The sequence below is a fragment of the Lytechinus variegatus genome, chromosome 13 (assembly GCF_018143015.1).
Source record: "Lytechinus variegatus isolate NC3 chromosome 13, Lvar_3.0, whole genome shotgun sequence".
In the NCBI taxonomy this organism is placed as follows: domain Eukaryota; kingdom Metazoa; phylum Echinodermata; class Echinoidea; order Temnopleuroida; family Toxopneustidae; genus Lytechinus; species Lytechinus variegatus.
In genome coordinates this window covers 10,207,812-10,219,933 of record NC_054752.1, presented here as the reverse complement: position 1 = coordinate 10,219,933, position 12,122 = coordinate 10,207,812, and the positions used below count along the sequence as shown (strand labels likewise).

At 36.1% G+C, this 12,122-nt stretch overlaps 1 protein-coding gene across 1 annotated transcript in view; it reads left to right on the top strand.

The window, feature by feature from the left end:
- The window catches only part of LOC121426260 (GATOR complex protein MIOS-like), a 35,790-nt gene that overhangs the window by 1,424 nt on the left and 22,244 nt on the right, over window positions 1–12,122 (top strand). Inside the window, exons 3-10 of the mRNA XM_041622496.1 lie at window positions 1,795–1,904; window positions 3,183–3,374; window positions 4,427–4,496; window positions 4,801–4,869; window positions 6,745–6,846; window positions 7,909–8,045; window positions 8,672–8,795; window positions 11,209–11,244. Of these exons, the coding sequence (XP_041478430.1) occupies window positions 1,795–1,904; window positions 3,183–3,374; window positions 4,427–4,496; window positions 4,801–4,869; window positions 6,745–6,846; window positions 7,909–8,045; window positions 8,672–8,795; window positions 11,209–11,244 (840 nt within the window). The remainder of the gene's footprint in view (window positions 1–1,794; window positions 1,905–3,182; window positions 3,375–4,426; window positions 4,497–4,800; window positions 4,870–6,744; window positions 6,847–7,908; window positions 8,046–8,671; window positions 8,796–11,208; window positions 11,245–12,122) is intronic.

Here is a 12,122-nt window from a genome sequence, read left to right as displayed (position 1 = left end):
TCCTGAAATGATTTCATATTCTAGGGTTTGTGAAATAAACTCCTACTTGTATTGGGAGGTTTGATTGTCCACATGAAGAAATGATAATCTGTCTTTCCTGAAATGATAAGTCTCTTTATTCTAGTTCATATTGCAGGGTTTGTGAAATGAACTCCTACTTGTATTGGGAGGTTTGATTGTCCACGTGAAGAAACGATAATCTGACTTTACAGAAATGATAAGTCTCTTTATTCTATTTCATATTGTAGGGTTTGTATAATAAACAGCTACTTGTATTGGGAGGTTTGATTGTCGATGTGAAGAAATGATAATCTGCCTTTCCTGAAATGATGTCTCCTTATTCTAGTTCATATTGTAGGGTTTGTGAAATAAACACCTACTTGTATCGGGAGTTTTGATGTCGATGGGAAGAAATGATAATCTGTCTTTCCTGAAATGATTAGTCTCTTTATTCTAGTTCATATTGTAGGGTTTGTGAAATAAACTCCTACTTGTATTGGGAGTTTTGATGTCGATGGGAAGAAATGATAATCTGACTTTCCTGAAATGATTAGTCTCTTTATTCTATTTCATATTGTAGGGTTTGTGAAATTAACTCCTACTTGTACTTGTATTATATAAGTTTGATTGTCGATGGGAAGAAATAATATCAGTTCAAATACAACAGCAACTCATCAGCAAATATAACAGGAACATACAAAGACGCTGAATAAAATAAACGATGAGAATGACTGGGTGTATCTGCATCTTTACTAACAAAAATATCTTTCTTCTTATATACAGCTGGCCTTCCTGGCCCTACATCAAGTTGTATTCACAGTACATGTAACATTACGTTGTTTACATTAACCTAAAGCTAACCAATGAAATTAAAGAAAATAGAAGAACTCAACGAAAAATGCAATCCAATTCATAAAAATAAAGGACTGAGATGATGATGGGTAAATGGCCAGGGTGATTATGTAATGAAGAATGTTCAGCAAAAGTACTTGATATGAGGATGGAATGAATGAGCACATCTGAATAGAAAGCACTGAAGATGACCAGAGAAGCAGGAAAGTGACTGATGTGATGAATAAGAACACAAGTATCTATAGAAAGCTAGCTGAAATACATACCAAACTTAACTAAATGAACTGAACAGATGTCAAACAAAAGCAAACCCAAATGTACAATTACCCTTTCTACAATATGAAATGTTCATATTAGAAAGCCCTCGCATTATCATGTCTTGGGCAACTCACAAATTAATGTAAGAATGGAGAAATATGGGCGTCGAACGTACGAGAAGTTTGATTATTTCATAGAAATGCCCATTTTGATATACTCAATACTCGTTGTGTTGTAAAGAAATTGACATCTTTTTTTCAGATTGCTCATTTACAAATAATATTGCCTCCAAAATGTATTGACTACATGTATCCACTTTAGTTACAACTGGGCCCCGTCTTTCAAAGAGTTACCATTGATCCAATCAATCGTAACTCTATGGAAATCCATCCATACCATAATTTTTTCTGCAGGAAATTTGCACTCTCTCCTTAGGAAACAAAGAGAATCACACTGAATCTTCAAGAGAATGATAAATGTATGAATATACATCATATCGAAAAAACATTTTGAACAAATTTGCATTTTAGATCTTGACGTTGTTGGCCGTCCATAGTTGTGGTTGATCGGATCAATTGCAACTCTTTGTAAGACGGGGTCTTGATGATGCACATTATACATGTACTAATTGCAGTAAATAAATGATGCTCAAATCACCCGATACTTCTTCTTTTCTTTTGGCAGGATCATCTAAGCCATCAATTCGGCAGGTCTCTGAGACGGGATTTGCTCGCCTTCAGTTCTCCAAGTCGGATCTCTTTACAAACAACAAAGATGAAGTGCAAAGAATAAAAGTAAGGCTTCATCGATCTGATATTTTTAAAGGACAAGTCCACCCCAACAAAAACTTGATTTGATTAAAAAGAGAAAAATTCAACAAGCATAACACTGAAAATTCATCAAAATCGGATGTAAATAAGAAAGTTATGGCATTTTAAAGTTTCGCTTATTTTCAACAAAATAGTTATATGAACGAGCCAGTTACATCCAAATGAGAGAGTTGATGACATCACCCACTCACTTTTTCTCTTGTATTTTATTATGTGAAATATGAAATATTTTTATTTTCTCGTCATTGTCATGTGAAATGAAGTTTCATTCCTCCCTGAACACGTGGAATTCCATTATTTGAACATTTTGTGCTTCAGGCAAGGAGGTCCTAATTGTCAAATTCGTAAAAATTGAAATATTGTACAATTCAAACAATGGAAAACAAAAGAAAAAGTGAGTGAGTGACATCATCGACTCTCTCATTTGGATGTAACTGGCTCGTTCATATAACTATTTTGTTGAAAATACGCAAAACTTTGAAATGTCATAACTTTCTTATTTTACATCCGATTTTGATGAAATTTTCAGCATTGTGCTTGTCTGATTTTTCTCTATTGATTCAAATCAACATTTTTCTAAGGTGGACTTGACCTTTAAATCACTTCTATTGTAGGTATTTATCTCCAATGCAAACAGAGACATGTCATAGAGTTGTTTTTTTTTTAAAGACACCTCAACCGATTATCGGTTTAGAGGTCAGTTCTAACATTTTGTGGGTCAGTCAAGTTTGTCATGATTGTCAAATCTGTAAAAATTGAAATATTGTATATAATTCAAACATTAAAACACAAAAGAAGTAGTGAGGTACATGTACATCATGGACTCTGTCAATGAGTTGTGCATATATGCGTTTTGCGAAAAATAAGCAAAACTTTTAAATGTTAACTTCCTTATTTTACATCTGATGTGATGAAGTTTTCATTCATAATATTACCCAAAATTCATTATTAGTTTCATATTTATGCACCCTTTCTGTTTATATAATATGTAAAAGATTTTTTTAAAACAGCTTTAGATGTTTTTTATTGGCTCTAATGGTAAGGAGATATTGACAATGTAAACAAAATTTAATGATTATAATTAAGTCCTGACAAAGACAAAGGATGTTGCAAATTTGAGAACAATGAATGCTTTATTAGCAAAAAAAATACATTAACTTTCAGCACTATTTTCTGTTCATTTAATAATTTTTCTTGACCATTTAAATAAAATTATTATATTCTGCTTTTGTGATCCTGCAGTGCTTTGCATGTTACCCGAAGGCCGTCCCCGAGAACCTTCTCGGCCTTGGCCTCTCTACGGGAAAGGTGTTACTCACATCATTCGTATCGGACCCACAGACGGATCCAACTAATCTCATCGGAGCTGAATTTCCTCCCAAACATTCAAGGTTATGCACCAGTCTTGCATGGAATGCAGTAGATTCAAAACTGGTAAGTTATGAAATCTGCTACTAGGTGCACAATGAGTTGAAATGAAATACAAGTTCCAGGAAAAATTACAAAAATTTTGTTAGCTTTTAAATTCTTTTCCTGACCTTTACGAAGAGTAATTTATACCAATTCGGTTATGGTGATCGTTTTTTTTTTTTCAAATAGTTTTTTGAGGCCCCGTTTTATGCACTGAGATAGCAACACACCTGATTCGTTGCACTATCTATGACTCTTGGATATTTATTTCTCCTTACTTTGAACCCCAAACACCCCCCCCCCCCATCATGGCTGATACAAGTTATAGTAAATTGATACCAAAGAGTACCAGCTGCACAGAAACATTGTTAGTGCTATCAACTGATTCCAACTGATAATGTCTCAGCAATGCCTAATGTCACAACACCACATTATTTACACTTTGGATCCACATCAGACACCTCAATCAGAAAGATATGACTGGACCTACTCTTAGTGCTAGCAATGTTTCTGTACGGCCGGTACAGATGTCTATAGCGGAATCTTCCACTGTGAAGGATTGCTCTTTATAAAATGCCCTCATTTATATTATGACATAATGTACATCTGAATTGGTTGACCGACCCTTTTTGTGTAGTCCAACACATTTGTGTCTGCGTGCAGGGCATGTCAGACTCTATAATAGTAATAATGTCATATTCTTCCCAGGGTAGCCATTTCAGAAAACTGTCCTCCCAGTGGGACCTGCTTGATATTTTAATGTTATGATTACCCAGGCTTTAACATAGCTACTGTGATCGGGCAATTAAGCATTTAAGGAATTTTTGTTACCGTGTACCCATTCACCTTACCTGGGTTGAGTGCAGCACAGTGTGGGCAAATTTCTGCTGAAGGAAAACACACCATGGTTAGAAATCAAACCTATGTCCCTCAGATTGAAAGATGAGTAATAATCACTAGACCACGATGCCCCCACCTCCCTGAAGAATTGCTTCCAGTCATCGTCATTTTCAAAGTTGAAACCAGCAACAAAAATGATTAACATCTTGTGATTCCTCAACTTGTTTTTTTTTCAGTTGGCTGTTAGTTTTGATAAATACCGAACGGACTGCAGTCTGTCAATATATGACATCACAGTCAGAGGTGGTAAGTAGTATTCTTATTCTAAACTCCACAAGTCAAAATTACAAGAACATAAATATAGTCATACATCATTTCCATCAAGGAACACTCAGAATGATAAAATTTGATTGAAAGACGAGTCATAATCACTTGACCACGATGCCCCCACACCTCCCTGAAGAATTGTTTCCAGTTGTTATCTTGTGTTTCCTTAACTCTTAATTCTTAGAGATATTTCAAGTCAGTTGACAGAAGAACTGCAACAACTACAAATTTTAATGCCTTCAGATATTGAAGAAGTTCATTTCTGTTAATTCTCTCATAACAGGTGGAGGAGGGCATACTAGACCTCTGTCAGTTGGGAGTGAAAGGGACACGAGAGGGGTTACAGAATTGGGTAAGTTGATCAAACTAGATCCTGTTTACCCTCGCATTCATAGGTCCGTATTCTGAAGTCGGGTTTAACCCTATCTAGGCCGGGGGGGGGGGGGGCCTCGGAGGCCCCCCTCAACAAATTGCGCAATATTTCCGCGCCACTCTCTGACTTTTTACTTTCAAGTCTTGCGCAACTTTTGAGACCAACTTTGCGTCACCCGGGTATGTGGTTCCGAAATTACGCAACATTATGTAAGTGCATGTCAGACCGAAAATTGCTCAAAAACGTGATTTCGTGTACAAAGTCAATGCAAATTGTGTTTTCAACCAAAATTCATAAATGTATGATTATTTTTAGTTTTGCTGGTCTAAATGTATTTATTTTATGCTTTTTATGATCACAGAAGAGTCCCCAACAAATTTCATTGAAAAAACAATGGAAAACAAAAGGTCAAAAAACAAAGAAATACATAAGAAATTGCAAAAAAACAATAAAATACATAAGAAAATTATTTGATATTGCAATTTTTTCATGTACACTTGCTAAGAACACCACAAAGAGTTTCTATACCAAAAATTAGTACATTTGGAGCTTTATTTAGGGAGTTAGAGGAAAAAGTATGATTTCGCATACTAATTACGCATAAATTAGCATAATCACTTAATAGCGATTCGCACGAAAAAAATTACTATACAATCTTTGATATTATGTCCCAGGCAACCAGTATGCCAATTTTCGGCGCGATCGTGCGGTCGACGGCCGAGATCTTAGGGGGGGGCCTGGGAGGCCCCCCCCCCCGGCCATATGAACTCCCAAAATACCCCGGCCTAGATTGGGTTAACTTAAATCATGGTCCAAGTTAGGTCTGAAATTATGGGGAGCCAAAAGCTTAACAATTCTGCTTATATTGTATATTTCATATATTTACTATTTTGATTCCCTGTGCTTTCATAATAAAGAAAATATTTCAGGTATCATTCTAGAAAAGTTCTAAATGATTTTAGTGACAGAAGAGTTAATAAATTGAACATGTATTTATAGAGAGTTGTGCCCTAATTGGCTCTCCATACTAAAACTACAACTTTAAACCAGGGTTTTATTTAAACCCGAGTTCAGAATACCGGGCCATATTGTTTTTCCTACAACCTATGTTCAATGCATGCGATAGAGAGGTACATGTATATTAGCCAAATCATGAACCTCAAGGAAGGCGAACATTTGGGAGACTTAGAAATATATCCATTCAAATATTGTATTCATAGGGATAAAACTCTTTTTGGCATGGTGTGACGGCGATATTTACCCCCTCCCCCATAGTTGGGTCTTGTTGCCTCAGTTATAATATGTATGTTATAGTAAATGCCATTATTTGTAAGATTGCTCCCTCCATCAATTTTGATAAATTTGCACAAAAAAACATTAAAAAAGAATGAATAGTGGTAGTAGTTGTAGTAGTAGTAGTAGTAGTAGTAGTAATAGGAGTAGTAGTGGTAGTTGTGAAAGTAGTGGTGGTAGTAGTGTAAATAATGTTGGTGGTGGTGGTAGTAGTAGTAGAAGTAGTAGCAGCAGCAGTAGTAGTAGTAGTAGTAGCAGCAGCAGTAGCAGCAGCAGCAGTAGTAGCAGCAGCAGTAGTAGCAACAGCAGCAATAGTAGCATTAGTAATTGTAGTTGTAAAAATGGATGATGAAGACGGTGATTAAAAAAGTAAAACTAATCATAAATATAGTAGCAGTGATAAAAGTAATAGAAATTGTAATCATCATAATAATAGTAATAACAATAGTGATGATACAATCTGCACTCACATCCACTCTGCAGAGTACACAAGCTGTTTAAGATGATATCACTATAATTGTCTGTTTGTTTGTTTGTATGTCTGTCGATCTGTCTATGTAGTATACAGTGATGCTCTTCATTCCATGGCCTGGTTACCTCATCAACCCTTCAGCCTCATGGTTGGACAAGGTCAAAAGAACCTTAGGCTCTATGACATCAGAGGTAAGATCAGGGGGGGGTGTTTCACAAAGATTTTAAGAATGACTTAGAGTCAAACTTAAAAGCCAATGCGTACATGATATGCAATGCGCAATCTTATTGATCAATACACAGTAGTGCGTGTCATCCTCTTGGCGTGATCTGACCAATGCGGTCATGCCTTTTATACCGTGCTCAACTAAGGCATTTTAGTGCGACTCTAAGTCATATTTAAATCTTTGTGAAACACCCCCCTGAACTCAGTGGTATATATTTTGAAGTTTAGTTTAAAAAGGAAAATTAAAGTTAATGAATGGATTTTGGCGGGGGCATGATTGTATGAATTATTCATGAGCATGTCGATTCGTTGATCCACACTGTTGATGCTGATGACGTCGTTAGACCAGAACCTTTTCGCTTCTGTGATATGGTGGGGTTCATCTATGCGAGCGATATTAACGATATTCTCGCTGATTTGGCCAGTACCTCTCAGGTAGCAATCGCAAGCCAGAAATAATGGTTAGCAATGGCTCTGTTGTTGAGCCCGGAACCTCCCGGCATTTTGCATTATTCTATTCGTAGTTGGTATCGTTTGATATAAATGTCATTAAAAGGACAGAGCCTTGTCTAAGGGCTAGATTTTTCTTAATTTTTTGTCATTAGAAGCACAGAGCCTTGTCTAAAGGCTAGATTTTTCTTAAATTTTTGTCATTAGAAGCACAGAGCCTTGTCTAAAGGCTAGATTTTTCTTAAATTTTTGTCATTAGGAGCATGGAGCCTTGTCTAAAGGCTAGATTTTTCTTAAATTTTTGTCATTAGGAGCATGGAGCCTTGTCTAAAGGCTAGATTTTTCTTTAATTTTTGATTGTTGCTCATTGTTTGTCAGGTTGACTACAGAACCAGGATTCCTTATACATTTTTTGTTAAAAATGAAATGGGTTCCCAGCAAAAATTAAATCAAAGGAACACAATTATCATTGCCTTGTTTGCTGTGTTGCCATGTCTTCCCTGAAAATAAATCATCCATCAAGGCTTTTTAATTGTAATTCTCTTTCTCTCTCTTCTTTTTTTGTTTGTCTTCTGTAGATCCCTCTAAACACAAAAGCAGTGCTATCACGAAGTCGGTGTATGGAATCTCTGCAGATCCGCTTTATGAGCATCGTCTAGCTTCATTCTTTGAAGATCAGATGAATATCTGGGATCTACGCCATTTTGAAAAACCAGTATCCTTCCATGAGAATGGTCTTTTTTCACGATGATGATGATGATTGATGATGACGATGACAATGATGATGATGATGATGATGGTGATGGTGGTGATGATGATGATGATGATGATGATGATGATGATGGTGATGATGATGATGATGATGATGATGATTGATGATGACGATGACACTGACGATGATGATGATGATGATGGTGGCGGTGATGGTGATGGTGATGATGATAATGATGATGATTGATGGTGACGACAATGGCGATGAAGATGATGATGATGATGATGATGACAGTGATGATGATGATGGTTACAGTGATGATGATGATGACGATAATGATGATGATGTTGATGATGATGACGATAATTTATTCGAATAGTAAAGTTCATAGTTATTGCTCCTTTACATGTGACTGCCATATTAGGTACTAAGATTCCGAGAATGGTCTTTTTTCACGATGATGATGATTGTGATGATGATGATGATTGATGATGACTGTGACAATGACGATGATGATGACAATGACGATGATGGTGATGACAGTGATGATGACGATGATAAAAACATGATAATTTATGCGAATAGTAAAGTTCATAGTTATTGCTCCTTTACATGTGACTGCCATATAGGTACTAAGCTTCCGAGAATCTCGAGGCGTGATCAAGCTTGGATGGAGTCCCACTCGATATGGCACATTAGCCTGCCTGACAAAGCAGAGCAATGTTATCAAACTATACAACATTCAGCATGTTGGTAAGACAATTGCTTATCTTCCGTTTTTTTCCTTTGGGGCCTATAACTGGACCCTGTCTTATAAAGAGTTGCGATTGATCGGATCAACCTCAACTATGGAAAGCCAGCAACACCCAGTCAATCGGCAAGCCCCTGTGTTAATGAGCAAATGGGCAAGATTTATCCAAGTCCTCTCGTGGCTGAAATCATGTCCCTGCAAAATCTCGTGAATTGTGAGACTTTCTTTCTCAAAGAATTTAACCACTTTCTCCTGGAGTAAAATTGATTATTTTTGTACCAATGGGAAGAGTAAATGTTACTCTTTCCTATTGGTTATTTGTTTTGAATAAAATATTTTGATAAATAAGTGATTTTTTTACGAGAAAAGATGCATCAAACAAAATTTTCTTCCTCTGTTTTCACTTGCAAATTTTGCAACATTTTGTGTTTTAGGCACCAACATTATTTATATCATCAGAAAGCTCAAACTCTATACTTTCTTACAATGTCACTCTTGATATGTGGCATCTTTTAGATGGGTCAGCAGCCAGCTTTTTCCATCAAGATGCAAGACGAGATTTCTAAAATTTCTGAGTAACATAAAATCCAGAGTTCTGATTGGTTGAATAATGTTTGCACAACAGGCGCGGGTTATTTGAAGAGATTACCACATGGTGAGTGTGACCTTGCAGAGGCCCAGTGTGGGGAACATTGGAATTTGCGTGGGTGTGTGGTCTCTGTGACCAATCAGAGTGCAGTATTCTTGTTTTTGAGCTGCTAAATGTACTTGGCATATAAAAAGCTGGCTGCTGACCCATCTAAGATACATCTTCTTATACAAATTATATCATATTAAAGCGTACATCTTCAGCTTTATTATGATCTAAAAATCATTTGTGCTCAAACAGAAATCAAGTGTGAAATCAACAACATTTGTTGCATGAAAAAAAATAATTTTGTGTCATGTTTTATTTCAAAAGTTTTCCCTATATCACAACATTTTAAAAAAATTCCAAACACATGACCTGAAAGAATGATTCTTCTTCTTTACAAAGATACCAAAAACATGAAATTTGGTTAATATTTAGAGCAGCAATGGCAGAATAAAAAGAGGTGTTTTGGTTCGCACCAAGCTCATTAACTATGCAAAAACCTTCTAGTCATGAATATCACTTGGATAAAAGAAGCTACTTTTTCAGGGCTTGCCGACTGACTGCACCCACGTCTAAAATGCATGTTCAAAATGTTTTCTAGATATGATGTATACCAGTATTCATACATTCATCATTGTCTTGAAGATTCAGTGTGATTCTCTTTGTTTACTAAGGAGATTGTGTCAATTTCCTGCAGAAAAGAATTATGGAATGAATGGATTTCCATACAGATGAGATTGGAACAATTATAACTCTTTGTAAGATTGGGCCCTGATGTGTTGGCTTAGTTGGTAGAGCATCCATCTCACAACCAGGAGGTCTTGGCCCCGTCTTACAAAGAGTTACGCTTGATCCAATCAATCGTATCTCTATGGAAATCCATCAGTGTCATAATTTTTTCTATGGGAAATTTGAAAAATGTCCTTTGTAAACAAAGAGAAGCACAGTGAATTTTCAAGAAAACAATGAATGCATGAATATACATCATAGTCAGAAAATGTTTTGAACAAACATGAATAGTACATGTTGACGTTGCTGGGCGTCACTAGTTGCGATTAATCAGATCAATCGTAACTCTATGTAAGATGGGGCCATGGAGTTGTTCAGACCCTGACCGTGTCAGACCGAAAGACGTAAAAAGATGGGAGTTGCTGCTACCTTGTTCGGCATTCAACATTTAAGGGATGGACCCTCGTCAATCTGGTGCGGCACAGTGGCTGCCGGGCCCACGATCAGTTGGGCAAAATTGATTTTCTGAATTTTTCCTAGTCTCAGATTTCTATTATGAACAATAAAATATGGATCTTCACAAGCTCTTTCTTAAGAACCATTTAATTTATATCATGATAAGTTATAATCATGTCATCACATGTAATATGTTTTTATGTGAATAATGGAAATATACTGAAACTGAAGCAACTGCAACAACTGTTTACTATTTCTTCTATTATGCCGATGGGATGTTAATGTCCCTTGCATTATAGTTTCTGTTTGTTACAATAATTACATTATTTATCTTTGTGATAAATTGTACATGTTCGATCTGACAATCATATTACATATATTTTGAGGTTTTCAGGTGATGCTAGATATGTAATAAGGTATACTATTTCCCCGAAAATCGATAGTGATCGCAGCTTAAAGTCAGTGATTGATATTTGATATCAATCAGCATACTAATAACATCTATTATTTCCCTGTAGAAGGTGTCTTCTGAAAATCAATAAAGTTATTGAAAAGGAAGCCTTATTTTTGTCTCACCCACCTCCCCCCCCCCCCAGGTCAAGAAGTGGAGTACACAGAGAAGCATGTTAAACGTAAGTTAAAAAAATTAAACCATGGACAATCATCTTTTTGCTCATGTTTTCAAAGGTGGAAGAATGTTGGGTTCAAAATTTTTGCTGCGGACTCCCATGCGCACAATGCTTTTGCAATGTCTATGATAATAATAATAATAATAATTAGACTAGCTCCAAATCCACTCTGTAGAGTGCTCAAGGTGCTTTTTTGGAAATTATAAAAGAAATTAAGAGGAATTGAACAGAAATTTTTTGAGGTAATGTTTGAAAGTTTCAGAAGTCGAGCACTGTTTGATGTTTTGAGGGAGGCTATTCCATAGCTTAGAGGATGAGTACACAAATGATCTTTCACCCCAGGTTTTGGAAGCTTTGGGGGTAACAAGAGAATTGGAAAAGGAGGAACGTAAGGATCTTGAAGGGGTATAACTTTTGATCAGTGAAATAAGGTACTGGGGAGATGAGCCATGAACACAATGGAAAGTTAAAATCTTGAACATAATACGCTGTTTTACAGGGAGCCAATGTATGATGCTGCCAAACTTTGTACATTGTTTTGTAACATTTTGAATCTTTGGAATATGTACCCAGTTTTGCTCTCTTTGTTGTTAAAAGGCCCAGTGAAAACCAGTGATTGTGCTGATTGGGCTACCTTACATTCAAATGATTTTCTTTTTGAATGTGACCCTCGTCTTCCATTTTACGAGTCCAAATATACAAAATGATTGTTGGAAAACAATTTTTTACAGTATGGTTCTGCGCATTCCTCATTTTTGTTGAGGATAGATTGGCCATCATTTTTCAAATTGAAATACACAAAATATTTCTTTTCTTGGTAATTTAAAAGGTATTTGTTTTTACACTGTCTTCAGCTTTCTTTCTTTGTCATGCCTATTATT